This window comes from Meriones unguiculatus, chromosome 9 (assembly GCF_030254825.1).
Source record: "Meriones unguiculatus strain TT.TT164.6M chromosome 9, Bangor_MerUng_6.1, whole genome shotgun sequence".
NCBI lineage: Eukaryota > Metazoa > Chordata > Mammalia > Rodentia > Muridae > Meriones > Meriones unguiculatus.
The window spans coordinates 10902979-10921456 of NC_083357.1; the positions used below are offsets into that span (position 1 = coordinate 10902979).

The following is an 18478-nucleotide window of genomic DNA, read 5'->3' on the forward strand; positions in this document are numbered from 1 at the left end:
CAAAGTGACAGAAGCTTTGAAACAATCATTTCTGTGTCTTTGGCTTTCAGGAAAGAAGAAATAAACTCAGGCAGTCATGCCTTGAGTGATTTGCATGTCTGTTCTGAGTTGGGCACGTGTCTGACTTGAAGTAAAAGAGGTACAAAATAAAGAAGAGATGCCACACTTCATCCTGTTTCAAGTTCCCTTGTGGGCCCATGTGGAGCCTTAACACTTTATAGCAAAAGCAATGGCTGAGTGCTTGTTATGTTATAACACTTTTAAATATTTAACCAATCAGTTAATTCAATTATTTTTGGTAGAGAAAAAAACAAAAATGTCTACAGGACCATCAATGTTCCTTTCCTGTGTATCTGCAACAGCTTCCTGGGTTTTTATTAGACTATGATGTTATTTTTTTTTTAAGTTTCCTAAGATTTTAAGGAAAACTAAGAGACAAAAGAGCCATCAAGTAGCAATGATGCCAACAGTTCTAAGTATCAGTTAAGGAGGTTAAATGCTTTTGCATAAGGAAGGACCTTGAATGGTGAAGTAAAATTCCTAATGTAAGTAACTTTCCATAAAGGAAAGGTGAGGACAAAGCTGAAAAGTTAATGTATGTTGTATGAAGGTTTGTGGAATATAAAGATACATTACATATATTACATTAAAGATAATATGTTTATATCAAAATTTGTTAGAGTGAAGAGTTATTTAAAACCTTTAGGTCAGTATTAAATTTATGATATAAAACCAAAGCTTAGCTTTCTATGCCTAATAGGGGTTCACATTTAGAAACACTAACTTAGAAAGCAAGGATTTCACATTTTATCCCTTCACCAAATGACTCACTTAAAACCTGATGATTATATTTCATTTAAATACACTCAATGGCATAAAAGAAACACACTCCAGTCACAAATATAGGCATTACTTGAAAGTAAAGGGCTGGAAAAAGATTTTCCAAGCAAATGGACTCAAGAAGCAAGCTGGAGTAACCATTAATGTCTAATAAAATACACTTTGAACCAAAACTAATCAAAAGAGATGAGGAAGGACACTTCATATAATCATCTAAGGAAAATTCCACCAAGAAGACATCTCAGTTCTGAACATCTATGCCCCAAATACAAGGGCAACCACATTTGTAAAATAAACATTAATAAAACTGAAACAACACATTAATCCCCACACATTAATAGTGGAAGAATTCAAGACTCTACTCTCACCAAAGGACAGGTCAACGAAACAAAAACTGAACTGAGAAATAATGACACTAACAGATGTCATGAATCCAATAGACCTAACAGACATCTACAGAATTTTTCACCCAAACACAAAGTACACCTTTCCTCACAGAAACTTCTCCAAAATTGTGACCATATAGTTGGTCACAAAGCAAGCCTCAATAGACACAGGAAGATTGAAATAATCCCTTGTATCTTATCAGGCCACCATGGACTAAAGCTGGACCTCAACAACAACAGAAAGAGCGAAAGGCCTACACACACATGGAAACTGAACAATTCTCTACTCAATAACAACTGGGTCAGGGAAGAAATAAAAAAAAGAGAATTAAAGACTTTCTCCAAATCAATTAAAATGAAGGCACAACATACACAAACTTATGGTACACAATGAAAGCAGTGCTAAGAGGGAAGTTCATAGCACTAAGTGCATTCAAGAAGAAATTCGAAACATTTCATACAAGCAACTTTATGGCTCATATGAAAGCCCTGGGGGGGAGAAGAAGAAGAAGAAGAAGAAGAAGAAGAAGAAGAAGAAGAAGAAGAAGAAGAAGAAGAAGAAGAAGAAGAAGAAGAAGAAGAAGAAGAAGACACACCCAAGAGGAGTAGCTGGCTGGAAATAATCAAACTCAGGATGAAAAAAATAAATTATACACCAAGAAAATAATTCAAAAAAACCAACGAACCCAAGAGTTGGTTCTTTGAGAAAATCAACAAGATAGAAAAACCCTTAGCCAAACTGACTAGTGGGCAGAGAGACACTATGCAAATCAGCGAAATCAGAAATGAAAAGAGGGACATAACAACAAACAGTGAGGAAACCCAAAGAATCATTAGGTCTTACTTCAAAAGTCTATAAAAGTTGAAAATCTAAATGAGATGGACAATTTTCTTGGTCAATTCCACTTATCAAAGTTGAATCAATACCAGATAAGTAAATTAAATAGTCCTATATTCCCTAAGGAAATAGGAGCTGTCAGCAAAAGTCTTCCAAAAAACAAAAAAACCTAGAGCCAGATGGTTTCAGGGCAGAATTCTGCCAGACCTTCAAAGAAGAGCTAATACCAATACTCCTCAAACTATTCCACAAAATAGAAACAGAAGGAACATTGCCAAACCCATTCTCTGAGGCCACAGTCACCTTGATGCCTAAGCCACACAAGGACCCAACAAAGAAAGAGAATAACAGACCAATTTCTCTTATGAACATTGATGCAAAAAATAATCAATAAATACTTGGAGACTGAATCCAAGAACACATCAAACATATAATCCACCATGACCAAGTAGGCTTCATCCCAGGCATGTAGGGGTGGTGCAATACATGAAATCCATCAATGCAATCCACCATATAAACAAACTGAAAGAAAGAAAAAAAGCACATGATCATCTCCATAGATGCCAAAAAAGCATTTGACAAAATCCAGCACCCATTCATATTTAAAGTTTTGGCAAGATCAAGGATACAAGGCATATGCCTAAACAGAGTAAAGGCAATATACAGCAAACCTATAGCCAACATCAAACTAAATGGAGAGAAACTTAAATCAGTTCCACTGAAATCAGGGAAAAGGCAAGGCTGCCCACTCTCTCCATATCTCTTCAATATAGTACTTGAAGTTCTATCTAGAGCAATAACACAACTAAAAGAGATCAAGGGGATATAAATTGGAAAGGAAGAAATCAATGTATCACTATTCGCAGATGATATGATAGTGACCCCAAAAAATTTTACCAAGGAACTCCTACAGCTGATAAACACTTTCATAAAAGTGGCTGGATACAAAATTAACTCAAAAAACAAACAAACAAACAAAAAAAACAGGAGCCCTCCTGTATGAAAAAGACAAACAGGCTGAGAAAGAAATTAGGAAACAATACCATTTGCAACAGCCACAAAAAACATAAACTATCGTGGTTGTAACTCTAACCAAGCAAGTGAAAGACTTTATCCAAAAAACCTTCAAGTCTCTGAAGAAAGAAACTTATGAAGATATCAGAAGATGGGAAGATCTCCCATGCTAATGGATTGGTAGGATTAACATAGTATAAATGGCCATCTTACCAAAAGCAGTCTACAGATTCAATGCAATTCCCATCAAAATAGCAACACAATTCTTTCAGACCTTGAAAGAACAATTCTCAAATTCATATGGAAAAACAGACAAACAAACAAAAAAAAAACCAAAATAGCTAAAACAATCCTATGCAATAACAGATCTGGAGGCATCACCATCCCTGATCTCAAGCTGTATTGTAGAGCAACAGTAATAAAGACTGCATGTACTGGCATAGAAACAGAATGGTGAATCAATGGAAGCAATTTGAAGACCCAGAAATAAACCTATACACCTTTGGACACTTATTTTTGACAAAGAAACCGAAACCATACATCTATTTTTGACAAAGAAGCCAAAGCCATAGCATCTTCAACAAATGATGCTGGTCTAACTGGATTGTCCATATGTATAAAAAATGGAAATAGATCCACATTTATCACCCTGAACTAAGCTAAAGACCAAGTGGATCAAAGACCTCACATAAAACTAGACACACTAAATCTGTTAGAAGAAAAAGTGGGGAAGAGCCTTGAACTCATTGGCACAGGAGACAACTTCCTGAACAGACACCAACAGCTTAGGCTCTTAGATCAACAATTAATAAGTGGGACCTCATGAAACTGAAAAGTTTCTGTAAAGCAAAGGATACTGTCAACAGAACAAAACTATAGCCTACAGACTGGGAAAAGATCTTCACCAACCCTACATGTGACAGAGGGCTCATATCCAGAATATTTAAGAACTCAAGAAGTTAAACAGCAACAAACCAAGTAATCCAATTAAAAAATGGGAAACAGCTAAACAGAGAATTTTCAACAGAGGGATATCAAATGGTCAAAAAATAGTTAAAGAAATGCTCAATGTTCTTTGTCATCAGGGAAATGCACATCAAAATCACTCTGAGATTCCATCTTACAACCACCAGAATGGCTAAGATCAAAAACTCACGTGACAGCACATGCAGCTCGTGGCACAGTTGTGGAGAAAGGAGAACCCTCCTCCATTGCTGGTGGGAGTGCAAACTTGTGCAACCACTTTGGAAATCAATCTGGCACTTTCTCAGAAACCTAGGAATAGTACTACCCTAAGACCCAGCTATACCACTCCTGGGCATATACCAAAAAGATGCTCTACCATACAAGAAGGACATTTGCTCAACTATGTTCATAGAAGTTTTATTTGTAATAGCCAGAATCTGGAAACAACCTAGATGTCCCTCAACTGAACAATAGATAATGAAAGTGTGATACATTTACACAATGGAATAGTACTCACCTATTAAAACCAAGGAAATCTTGGAAGTTGTAGGCAAATGAATGGAACTAGAAAAGATCATCCTGAGTGAGGTAGCCAAGAACCAGAAAGATATACATGGTGTACACTCACTTATAAGTGGATATTAGACATATAATACAGGATAAACATACTAAAATCCACATACTTAAAGAGGCTAAATATCAAGGAAGACCCTAGGGAGGATGCTTAATTCTCATTTAGAAGGGCAAATAGAACAGGTTGAAGAGAGGTAACAGGACAGGAGCCTAACACATATGTCCTATGAAAGACTCCACCCAACAGCGGATTGAAGCAGATGCTGACACTCACAACCTAACTCTGGGCAGAGTGCAGGCAGTCTCAGAAAGAGTGAGGGAATGGAAGGACTCAGAAGACAGAAGCTCCATGAGGAGACCAACAAAGCCAACAAATGTGGGCCCAGGGGGGCAGAGACTGATGCACCAGCCAAGGACCATGCATGGAGAGGACCTAGACCCCCTGCTCAGCTGTAGCCTACAGTCAACTCAGTCTTCATGTGGTTTCCCTAGAAAGGGGAGCAGGGATCTTCTCAGGCATGGACTCTGTTACCTGCTCTTTGATCATGTCCCCCTGGTGGGGATGCCTTGCCAGTCCACAGAGGAAGAGGATCCAGGCAGTCCTGATGAGACTTGATGGACTAGAGTCAAATGGTAGGAGAGGAGGGCTCCCCCTTTCTGTGGTCTAGAGGATGGGAATAGGGTTGGAGGGTGGGACTGGGAGGAAACAAGGGGGGGTATAATCAGGATATAAAGTGAATAAATTATAAAAAATAAAAATAATAATGATTATTAAAAAATAAATTCTCTCAATGCAAAAACATAAATATGTCTTAGTGCTAAGTTGGTTCCCCTATTGGATTAAAGTCTTTTCTGCTCAGATGGCAACAGCCTTGGCACTCATTCATCTTCATAACTGTCATAAAAATAATGATATTGTTGAGTAAGAGGTCATAGTTGTTACCTAACTTTCCCCACAGTCTGTGATCATTGGATGACACGAGAGATCTGACCGTGATCTACTGTCTGCATAACCCTTGTAGAGTATGTGGTCATTAAATTTAGAAGGATTGGTGGCCACAATGTTTGGTAACTGACAGTGGTTCAAATCTCTTAGCTTGGCAGGCAAGGCTCTTGAAACCATGGCTGACCTTCCCAGGCCCACTCACGTCATTTAGGTCAGCTGAACAAAACCAAATAGGCTTCTTCCTTTGTACGTCTCAGTGTCTGGGCCCCTCCCCACTCTCCTGATGAGACTGGGCATGCCTTTTCCTTAAGCCCTAAAACCAGTGCTCATACTTTTCGCTATGCCTGTAGATAAACTCTCTCATAGCCAGCTCAGTACTGTCTCACTAGCTCCTGTGACCTCTGCCTCTCTAACCTCAAACCCAGAGCATGAGTTCTGGTACCATTTGTCTCTGAATAACAAGAGGTAAAAGCTAGGAGATTCCAGTTACTTTTAGAAGCAAATCCACCCCAGTTGTTGCTCCAGCAGACAACTCTGTCCGGTTGCCTCTGACCTCCCACTCTCAGAACAAAAGCTTTCCTGTGCACTAGTAAATATCACTCTGCCAACAACTGACTGAAGGCCACAGCCCTGGAGGAAATGAGGAGGCACTTGAGCTGCTCAGAGCTGCAGCCCACAACAACAGCCTCGCAGTATCAGAACCTTGCAGCTGCTGAGAATGATGGGAAAGAAAAGCATCTTCCCAATTGAACTGGGATTTTTTCTGAGGCCAAGAAACTGACTTGAAATCCATTTCTTTTTTCTTTTGTCATTTGCCCAACTAAATTCCTACCTCCCAATTTTTAGTATGGGCAAAAATGCTATGAGGCAAAGAAAGAGCTTGGATATCCATTTCCACGAGTCACCTGCAGTACTGGCATTTTTGAGGGCTGCACATAGAACAAATTTAATCTGACTGTGATCAGAAATAAACCAGAACGGAACACCCATAAGTCTGTTAAGCAGGAGCCTCTGGTGCCACCCATTTTTCAGCCAGTGGGAGAGTAAGATGAAGAGCTGAGTGGGTGTTAGGATCCTGCAGGCCCTCAGCTGCTGAGCAGAGCAGCTCTCCAGCCCTTCCTAACACTGCCATCTACTGAGATGTCCCACTCCTCTCCCTACAGCGAGGCATGCAGAAGCTTAGAATCAGCTTGCTTTCAGCGGTTTCTTGTGTGTTTCATTTCTCCTTTGATTTACTATTCTATCTGTTAGTGTGAGGATTTTTCCCTCCACAATTCCCCCCTTTCAGAAATTAATTACTGTAATTACCCAACTTTTAATAGCTGCTGATTTGGCATCTGCAGAAAATATCCGAGAAAATGCATCACTATGTTCATTTGCATATTTGAGAAACAGTGAAGATGAATCAGGACTTTTCCTCAGTTACTTACTGACCTGAATAGAAGAAAAGGATCGTGCCAAATGGATTTCTTGTTTGCATACTTAATTTGAGGGGTTGATATCACAGAGTGAGCAAAACATCTGAATGCCAGGTTCAGCCACATCGAGGGGTTGAATAGCAGCAGGACAGCCCTCTGTCCATCGGCTCTGTCCTTTCCCTGTCCATCGCTGCAGTGGGATTCTGCAGAACACAGCCATTGGGGTGATTGCCAAGGCAGCCAGACCCCTGGCATGGCCATTCTCAGAAAACATTCTGTATTAAACAGCTGAAGGGCGCGCCATGCCAGTGTGTACTTCTGCACGCTGTCGGAGCTACAAGGATCAGCAACCTAATCATTGAGCATGTAGTAAGGTTGAGTCTGTGGTGACTTTCAGATCTTCTCCCTCACCAACCGGATGACCTTAGGAAGCCACGCAACTCTCCCCAGCCTCAAACACTTGTAGAATGGAGCAAGGAACTTTTAAGAACTTGTGGGAAGATGGCTAACATTGCATTCATGGCATGGAGTATCCAAGGTGTGTGAGTTTCCAGTATGCTTAAGAAAAGCATGTGTTGGGCGTGAAGGTAAAGAAGGAAAGCTCCAGCCCTCAGGCAAGTCATTGGCTACAAGGCATTAATTTAAGGGTACAATGCTTTACCCTGTCAATTAAATACTGAAGGAAGCTGGTCTCCCAACCTGCCAGAGCACCTTTCCTGGGCACACGCGACAGCACTCACATCGACAGAGGGGTGTCTGTTTCCTTCTGCACTGTGGCTAAGCAGGACCTGTGAGTGACTTACTTGGACTGATGAAACTCTGTGGATTACATTACAACATTACAATGTTGGCTTGTCCAGACCTGAATTTCCAGAAAAATTTCTAGAAGTTTCTCCTTGTGTGCCTTTGAGAGCCCTGAGCTGCTGAGCTTCTGAGAACCATCACAGAGACACAGACAGAGGCCAGATGCAGATGTCCTTCTGGCAGAAACTCAAAATAACAGCTTGAGACAAGAAGACAGACAGACAACCAAGCTGAGCTGGCTCTTCAGTGGCCCCTTGTTTCATGTGTTAGCCCTCTAAAGTAGTGGATCCATTCGTGGAGAAACCACTGTGGGGATTTCCATTCCAGCCAGTACCATGAGGAGAATACCCTTCATCTCTCCTGACTCACAGAGTCATGAGAAATGCTATTATGCGATGCTTAAAAGCAGGGACTCATGTTATATGCTAGTGACTCAAAGTCCAGTATATTTTCATTGACAGCCAAGTTGAGCAATTTGCCATAGGGTATCAATTTGCTCCTGCACGAGGTCAATCCTCTGATTGAACACCATCAAGCTTCCTTTTAGTTGAGCATTAATTCCTTTATGTACAACTAAGGCATGAGCTACATTGGCTAAATGATTATTCAGGGTCTGAGCAGTCTGCCCAGTATGACTCATGGCTAATGCCCCGGTGGTAGCTCCAACAGCCGCCAATGAGATGGTAGTAACAATGGTGGCTGTAGTTCCAAGATCCCTTTTCTGTCTGAAGAGAGTTATAGCGTGAGGGGCATCAAAGGGCACAGGCACCCAGTGAGGCATGCGAGTAACCAGGGCATACCTAAATTTACTAGCATTCCAGCATTGGGCAAAAAAGCAAGTATCATTACCACAATTACTTGGCTCTATCTGGCTAATAATGAATAAAAATGGGGGATATAGACAAACAGGTGTGGGATAATAGGAAATATTGAGAAGCCTTAACCCCCTCGTTGGAACATCCTGCGTCAGTTCTAGAACTAGCAGTGGTGGTGTCCAAGGTCTGAGTAGGTTCAGGAGACCATTGCCCCCAGGGGCGAGATGTGCTCCATGCCAATTGACTAACTCCATGTTTTCCTCCACTTTTGAAAGTCATTTAAGGTTCTTAAATTATTTTTTCCCTTTTTTTTTAAATTTTCATCAATTACACTCTGCATTCATTCATTCTGCATCCCCCCATAAGCCCCTCCCTCCTCCCCTCCCAACCCCACCCTCCCTCCTCCCTCTGCTTGCATGCCACTCCCCAAGTCCATTAATAGGGGAGGTTCTCCTCTCCTTTCTGATCTTAGTCTGTCAGTTCACATCAAAAGTGGCTGCATTGTCCTCTACTATGGCCTGGTAAAGCTGCTCCCCCCCAGAGGGAGGTGATCAAAGAGCAGGCCAATCAGATTATGTCAGAGGCAGTCCCTCTTCACATTACTATGTAACACAATTGGACTTTGAACTGCCCTGGGCTACATCTGTGCAGGGGTTCTGGGTTATCTCTATGAATAGTCCTTGGTTGGAGTATGAGTCTCTGGGAAGTTCCCTGTGTTCAAATTTTCTTGTTCTGTTGCTCTCCTTGTGGAGACCCTGTCCTCTCCAGCTCTTACTATTTCCCAGTTCTTACCTAAAATAGCATTCACTCTGCCCAACAGTTGCCCATCAGGCTCAGCATCTGCTTTGATAGTCTGAAGGGCAGAGGCTTTCAGAGGCCCTCTGTGGTAGGCTCCTAGGTTGTTTCCTGTTTTCTTCTTCTTCTGATGTCCATCCTCTTTGCCTTTCCGGATGGGGATTGGACATTTTAGTTAGGGTCCTCTCTCTTGCTTAGTTTCTTTAGAGAATTTTTCCTGTGCTGCAAATCTGTCTAAACAATTGTCGAGCTATATTTTAGGTAATTGGACTGGAGAATTCGATACTACGATGGAGCAGCTGAGAGTGGCCATTGTCACGGTAAATTCTACCAGAGTGGACGCAGGACTAGCCACAGGATTATCAACATGGATTGCTGCAGCCATGAATCATCTGAAGGAATGGGCAGGCATGGGAGTGTTAGCAGGCCTTCTGGTGTTGGTCTCCTTGGTTTGCCTGTGGTATATATGCAAGATTAGAGTCTCACAACAGTGTGATGCAGCTATGATCATTCAGGCCTTTACAGCCATTGAAGCAGGACATTCTCCCCAAGCATGGTTGGATACCATAAAAAGCTAAAATGTTACGCTCAGGATGCAAGGCTAAGCACTGCACTCAGGGTCAGCCACTTTGGACCCAGAGAAGAGCATGTCTGATTGCATGCGGGTTGATGCCCCAGGTCCCGCCTCTGAGAAAAAGGTATCAGACGGGTCTGATGCTCTTTGGGTGGATGACACCTAAATGAACATCGGTACAAAGTCCCAATTTATTTCTAATATCAGAGATCAGACCTCTACTCTTGCTGGATGCGTCTAAAACAAAAAGGGGAAACTGTAGAGAGCTGCGGAATGCTATGCCTTAAAGATGGAGCTGGTTTCCGCCTTCCACCTTCCCGATGGTGAGTGCTCTCTGTCACGAGCAATTCCACATTTTGCTAAGGCTGAGGCTCTGGCTTGCTTCCATGTATGTGGACCTATCTGCATTGCCCACGTGGCACGCCTGGGTTGGCTACCCAGAGGCTATTTAAGCTGTGGCTTTCCCCAGGGTCCGAGGATTGTTCAAGGTTCCTGAATAAACTGCATTGAAAAAAAAAAAAAAAGCAGGGACTCACCCGTTTACTGTAAGCCACCTTTACCGTTTACTGTAAGCCACCTTTACGGTATGAACATCATGAAGTGCACTTACAACCTAAGAGGACTCCCCATCCCCAGGCAGTGGAAGCTGAGGACTCACTGATACATGCAGTCTGTCACTGACGGAATATCATCCCATGACCAGGGACTGTGATGGCACAGTTATTACTAACCTTGTAGTCCATTTATCCAGTACATTTCATGCCACTATGCTGCATCTCTGTGTCATTGCTCTCCAGGAGAACAGAAATAAGTGATGTCACCAGGGCATATATAAACATGGACCATATAAGGGCTATTTCCACCTCCTACACCAGACACTACTGTTTCTTAGTAAGACCAGTCATCGCTACCAGTAAGATTACTCTCTCTCTCTCTCTCTCTCTCTCTCTCTCTCTCTCTCTCTCCCTCTCTCTCTTCCTCTCTCTCTCTCTCTCCATTTCTCTCAAGTTTCAGAGGAACTGCAAAATTTGTACAATGTCACTATTATGTTCTGATGGCATGAGCACTAACTGGCTGTCGTTTCTTCCTAAAACAGATGTCCTCATGAATGAAGCAAAGCTGAACCAACTACCTTCAACTATGTGGGTTTTTTTTTCACCTGTTGCTTTTAGAAGATAACCTAGCGCGCAGGAAGGACTGCTTTGAATGCCCTTCGAAGGGTGGTCACAGATCCATCATGGGTCCAAGACACACTGACATCACCCTTCAAGAGGTTCTGCCCAGGGATGGCTCTTCTAATCACAGTACACAGGAACAAAGAAAGTCTCACAGCAGTGGGCACTCCATAGACCAGCCAGGTAACAGAAACAAAGCACACATGCCCATCAAGAGGTACCTGTGGGTGGGCGTCCAGGTACAACCGAGGCAGCAGTCTCACCATGATGCAGATGATCCCAGGATGCATGATCGAGACGTCACCTTCATCCATCCTGTGAAGAGCGGGAAAATGGCACGTGTTGACATGACCTCTTTTGGTCTCTTTTTGTGTAGTGTTCTAGACCTTTCTTTCTAAAACAGACCTTGGTCCAAATTCTCAGTGTACCACGTAATGATGGAATGACCTTGAACTGACGTATCTGAGCCCAACATAGCCCAGCTGTGAAATGGATCTGACAGTACCACGTCTTTCTTCTAGGGACATTGACACATCTCTCTCAACGCAAGTCCTTGTTGCTAGGATTATGAGCAGGGTCAGTGCTCTGGTTTGTGTTTCTTCACATGAGTTCTGGTGCTTAAACCCAGGTTCACATAGTTGCAAAGCAAGAACTTTTACAACTTGAGCTGTCTCCCCAACATCTCAAGGGAAAAAAAAAGGTATTTCAAGCTGAAATGGAAAAGGCACACATGGAAACATCTGTGGGATACTGCCAAAGCATTGCTTTGAGAAGATTCACCAGGTGAAATATTTACATTACTCAAGAAATAAAGTCTAAGCTCAAACAGCCTACGTGCCCGACACAGTCAAACAGCAAACTCCTAAAGGTCAGTGTGGAAAAAGGAACCAAATCACCCAAGCAACCAAACATCCTGAAGAACTGAAAACACTGAAGAAATGGACAAATTTCTAAGTGTGCGTGAACTACCAAATTAAATCAAGAAAGTATTGATAACTTAAACAGAAGAGACAAAAGACCTCCCCACAAAGAAAAGTCCAGCGCTGGTATGGTGGTTCAGTTTACGAAAGTGCTGCCACCAAGCATTAAAACCTGAGGTTCATCTCCAGAACATACATGGCAAAAGGAGAGAACCAGCTCCCACAAGCGCGATCTCCACACGAATGTGTGCTCACATGCATGTACACGAGCTCGGACCCACACTAAATGAGTGAATTAACAGACATAGATGTAATTTTACAATCTCTAAAAATAAATAAATAAAGAGGAAAGCTTACACTGACAGATTTGTAGCTTAATTCTGCCAAACTTTTAAGGAAGAACTGATACTGATGTTTCTCAAGCTGTTCCACAAAGCATGAAGGGGAGGGACATTGACAAACTCATTCTATGATGTCAGTGTAACCCTGATACCACAGCTGGATAAGCACACCACCACCAACAAAACTACAGACCAAGGTCCCAGCTGCACACCGTCACAAAATGCTCCACAGAGCTACAAGCTAAATTCAGAAGCACATTAAGAAGATGGTATGCTGTGACCTGATTGGTTGCCCATATTCACAGTGAGGTAGTCCCCTCCCAATAACAAAGGTGAACACAGCTAGCAGGCTTTCAAGCTGCTCTCAAAGCCTCAGTCCCAATGAAGGGGATACAAAGAAAAGAAAGAAAAAGAGGGGATGGAAAAAAGAGTCAGTAATGGGAGAGAATAAAGGAAAAGAAAGGAGGAAGGGAGAGAGGGAAGAAAGGAGGGAGAAAGAGAGGGAGGAAGAAAGGGACCTCAAAGCAGCAGAAATCAGAAACCAAATTTGTCACTTGAAGGTAGGGGCCATAGATGAGAATCCAGCCAAAGGTTAGACCCTGTGGTTTATCAGAGCCTAGTCCAGGAGCCCCTCTCCCCTCAGCAAGAATTGACACTGAGGAAGTTCAGGGGGAGGGAGACTGGGAGGCCACACCAAGCAGTCTAAGAAAAATTAGTGACTGATGCCATCATAGCTTCCATTTCATGTTGTCTCCAGTTTTGAATTTTTTTTATTTTTCTATTTATTATCTATACATTCGCATGCTTGTTTTTTGATCTCAAGTCACAAGGTTTGGTGGAAAGGTCCTTCACCCGCTCACTCATCTCTTTGGAAATTTGTGTTTTCTATTTGTGAAAAAGATTCCTTAAACGGTAGACGTTACACAGGTCAAATGAACTCTTGCTGTGAAAAGACCAGAGAGGTGAATGGTACAGACATGCTCAGAAAGCATCAGCTGTACTGCCCCTAACGCTCTGTGGTCTTCCCTCCCCTCACCAGGGTCACCCATGTAGTCCAGAAAGTGAGGCACAGGCAGACATAAACAGTGATCCCAAGAAACATACCACTAAGGCACAGAGCCAGCCCGACTCCAGCTCCCACAGCCTCCTCCTCTCATCCCTGGAGATATGGTTGGCACTACAGAAGAGAGCAGAGAGGCCTCCTGCCCCAGAAGATTCCATGTCAGGTATGGGGCAAAGACAATAGCCTGTCTGTGATTCCCAGCCCGCTAATGGCCCTGCCCTCTACCCATGGCTCTCCAGGGAGCTGGAGTTTCACTTCCTGCTCTTAAACACTAAAAAAGGTCAAGGCCAACCATACGTCTTACTGACGGAAACTGTTCTATTTTTAATATTTAGTTCTTCACAAATTTTGAAATTACTCACTAAGCTGGGTGGTGTCAGACATATCTTATTTATAAAGAAGCAGTGCCGTGCACCCTGTAGAAGAGAGCCTGAACTTTAAACACCAGCTTCTCAAGCCACAGTGATAGTCTGATTTGGCAATTCAACACCTCTATTGTGGGAACAGCAGGAAAAAAGCAGAAAGAAAACATACGAAAAGCATGCATGTGTACATACACACACGCACACACACACATGCACGCACGCACACTTTGGAAGTCAACTGGTTTCACATTCTGACTCTCAGACATGACCTTGGGCTGTGTTCCTCCTTCTCAGGCTCTGTTTCCTCACTGAATTCTAGAATGTGGGAGGAAACTTAATGAAAATAAACACTGAAGTTCAGTCCTAGGGACAGTCTTCAGTGTTCTACCACTTTTCCTCACTTGCTCACTGATATCTGATGCTAGCAAACATACTCTGCCCACCCCCCAAGAGCTGGTAGACTAAACTGAACAAGCTTCTTGACCAAGACACCAAGTTAACCTATGCGGCATTAGGTCACCGGAGCAGAGGTCCCCTCCGAGGGCTTCCCTGGAACTCGGAGTTCTGGATCTCTTGAGAATACATGCTTCCTTTCCCCACACAAGGTCAAGAGAGCAGAGCATGGGAGTTTGGCTTGGCCTGGCTGATACAGGACAGCCACCAACTCCAGCCAACATTTCTATAGTTTCAGAAACTCAAGGGAGCCAGGGAGGGATTACTTTCATGAAGACCCTAGAAGAGCAAATTAAAAGTCATATCCCACACAAGAAACCTTCAGTGACAGCTGCGGGTTCTCAAAAGACACAGAAGATAAAATTGTTCTGATTCATGTGGTTGAAGAAATAAAAGGAACATAAACGTGAGGCAAGGAAAAGTACCATAAGACCATAAAGTTGATTTGTAAAAGACCAAGCAACACTCATATGCACGTACATATGTACGTGTGCGTGTGTGTGTGTGTGTGTGTGTGTGTGTGTGCATCCTTTAAATTTTGAAACAAAGCCTAAATAGCTAGTTGGTATTCATCAGATTAGATAGTTAATAGGAGACTCTAGTGCGTTGGAAAGAGAACCAAATAAACTGGAAAAAGAGAGAGTGCCAAGAGATGATGAGAAGAAAAGACATAGTGGCTGAGACACGGAGGGCAGGATGGGTTAGTAAGGTACAAATCTGTCTTAGCTCCAAAAAGCTACAGTACATAATTTTTTAAAAGTTAGAACAGCAACAGCACAGGCTCTAAGATCTACAATCAATAAATGGACCTCATGAAACTGAAAAGCTTCTGTAAAGCAAAGGGCACTGTCAAGAGAACAAAACAACACCAACCCTATATCTGACAGAGGGCTAATATTCAGAATATATAAAGAACTCAAGAAGTTAAAAAGCAACAAATCAAGTAATCCAATTTAAAAAATGAGGTGCAGAGCTAAACAGAGAATTCTCTGTAGAAGAATATTGAATGGCAGAGAAACACTTAAAGAAATGCTCAACATACAAAATGCAAATCAAAACGACCCTGAGATTTCACCTTACACCCATCAGAATGGCTAAGATCAAAAATTCAAGTGACAACACATGCTGGAGAGGATATGGAGAAAAGGGAACCCTCCTCCATTGCTGGTGGGAATGTAAACTTGTACAACCACTTTAGAAATCAATCTGGCACTTTCTCAGACAATTAGGAATAGCACTTGCTCAAGATCCAGCTATACCACTTCTAGGCATATATCCAAACTATGCTCAAGTACACAACAAGGACATTCACTCAATCATGTTTGTGGCAGCTTTATTCATAATACCAAGAACCTGGAAACAACCCAGATGCCCCTCAACAGAGGAATAAATACAGAAATTGTGGTACATTTACAAAATGGAATGCTACACAGCAATTAAAATCAAGGAAATCATGAAATTTGCAGGTAAGTGGTGGGAACTAGAAAAGATCCTGAGTGAGGTATCCCAGAAGCAGAAAGACACATGGTATATACTCATTCATAAGTAGATATTAGTAGTATAATTATAGGATAAACATACTAAAATCTGTACACCTAAAGAAGCTAAAGAAGAAGGAGAACCTGGGTAAGATGATCAATCCTCACTCAGAAAGGCAAACGGGACAGACATCAGAAGAGGGAGAAAACAGGAAACAGGACAGGAGCCTACCACAGAGGGCTTCTGGAAGACTCTCTCCAACACTGTATCAAAGCAGATGTTGAGGCTCATAACCAAACTTTGGGCAGAGTGCAAGGAATCTTATGAAAGGAGAAGAAGGTAGAAAGACCTGGAGGGGGCAGGACCTCCATAAGGAGAGCAACAGAACCAAAAAATCTGGGCACAGGGGTCTTTTCTGAGACTGATACTCCAACCAAGGACCCTGCATGGAGATAACCTAGAACTCCTGCACAGATGTAGCCCATGGCAGCTCAGTATCCAAATGGGTTCCCTAGTAATGTGAATAGGGACTGTCTCTGATATGAACTCATGGGCTGGTTCTTTGATCACCTTCCCCTGAGTGGTGGGGAGCAGCCTTACCAGGCCACAGAGGAAGACAATGAAGCCAGTCCTGATGAGACCTGATAGGCTAGGGTCAGATGAAAAGGGAGGAGGGCCTCCCTAACAGTGGACTTGGGAAGGGGCATGGGAGGAAATGAGGGAGGGAGGGTAGGACTGGGAGGAAATGAGGGAGGAGGCTACCACTGGGATACAAAGTGAATAAACTGTAATTAAAATTAAAAAATGAAAATTAAAACTAAACAAAACAAAAGGTCAGAAAAAAAGCAATAAAAACATGCAGAATTGATGATGGACAACAATTTCCATGGATATCAGGCAGAAAGAAGCTTTACAATCATCCAAACCGAGATACATGAAGTGAAACTGTAAATCAGGAATGGTGCAGTTCTTCAAAGAATCCAAAAGAAGATGAAAAATTAATTTTTTTGGTGCTGACAAACATTTTTCTAAAGAAAAGCCAATTAGTTAGCAGCCACTATTGAAACCAATAGGTAAGGGGACATTTTACACGTTTCAAGAAAACCACTCTTCATCCAACGTGCACTCCAAGCGAACTGTCTTCCAGCAGTTAGGAAGGAAATAAATATTTTTTTGGACTAAGAAAATTTAAGAGAGTGTATGACAAATAAACCTTAAATTAAAAAAAAAAAAAACACTCCAGTGGTGTTCTACTGAAAAACAAAATAATAGTTAAAAGGTGTAGGTTCAAGGAAAAATAGGAGGTATAGGAATTTACATAGATAAAACTAAATAAACCTCAAATAAAAACAATAGATAACAGATTTGAGACGTTAACTGAAGTAGAACTAACTACAAATCAACAGTTAAATACAAGTTAGTAGCAGTGCTGAGAACTCTAGAGCTGTTTCTGTATTGATACAAAAGAAGACGAAGCTAAGATTTAACTTTAAACATTTTGAGAAGGCCTGTTAAATTTCATGGCAAACACTGGAAGACCAAGCATAGAAAATATATGCTGAATGCTAATAGATGGAAAACATTGCATTAAAAATTCAGCTATTCAGATACAAAGGAAAACTAGGTAAAATGCAAAGTTAACAAAACAAATGGAAGCTGGATATACACTTGAAGAGGAATGAACTTAGATCTGCATCATTCACCTTAAAAAATAATCAATTCAAAATAAGATGTCTTAATTTGAACCTTAAATACAAAACTGCTAGAGGAAAGTGTGTTATAGGTCGAGGCAAGAACTTTCTGAGCAGTACTTAGGTAGCACAAGAAATAGTTCCAAGAACTGGCAAAAGAGATTATATAAAATTAAAGAATTTATCCATGGCAAAAGGAACTGTCATCAAACTGAAAAGATAGCAGCCTACAGAATAGGAGAGAAATCTTTGCCAGCTCTATTTTATAGAGGTTGGTATCTACAATACATGAAGAACTGAAAACACACACACACACACACACAAAATAAAGAAAACTTCCAATCAACAAAATGAGCTAACCAAGAGACAGTTCTTAAAAAGGATAAATACAAAGTGCCAATAAGTATTTTTGTAGTGTTCAACATCCTTTACCTTTAGAGAAATACAAATTAAAACTTCCATAAGATTCCATCTCACTCCATTCAGAATAGCTACCACACACACACACAAACCAAGCCAAACAAACAAAAACTGGTAACAAATCCTCGCAACTATCTGAAAGGAAATGGAGTCTTAATCATTACTGGTAAGAATGAAAACTTGTAAAACTACTACAAAAATCAATGTGGAGGCATCAAAACATGACAAATAGAACTAAGCTAAGACCAAGTGATGACATTCTTAGGCATATTCTCAATGGACATTGTGTCCCACAAGAGATACTGTCACACCCATGTTTACTACTGCCTTATTCACAATAGCAATGAAATGAAATCAGTCTCGAGGTCTCACAGATTAATGGATGACGACAATGTGATACATGTGCACAAAGGAACTTTACTCAGCCAAAAAGAAAAGTAAAATTTTCAGGAAAATGAATGGATCGAAAATACATTGTTAGGAGAGGTGACCAAGGCTCAAAAGACAGTACTTCTTTATTCATATATATATATATATATATATATATATATATATATATATATATATGAATATAGTGGTAAATGTGAGTAGAGACAAGGAAA

The 18478-nt window shown here is 41.5% G+C and overlaps 1 protein-coding gene across 2 annotated transcripts in view; it reads right to left on the minus strand.

Moving 5' to 3' along the window:
• Wdfy4 (WDFY family member 4) overlaps window positions 1–18478 on the minus strand; it is a 228805-nt gene that overhangs the window by 159904 nt on the left and 50423 nt on the right. For both annotated transcript variants that reach the window (XM_021643461.2, XM_021643458.2), the window contains exon 13: window positions 11366–11459. In XM_021643461.2, coding sequence (XP_021499136.2) covers window positions 11366–11459 — 94 coding nt within the window. The remainder of the gene's footprint in view (window positions 1–11365; window positions 11460–18478) is intronic.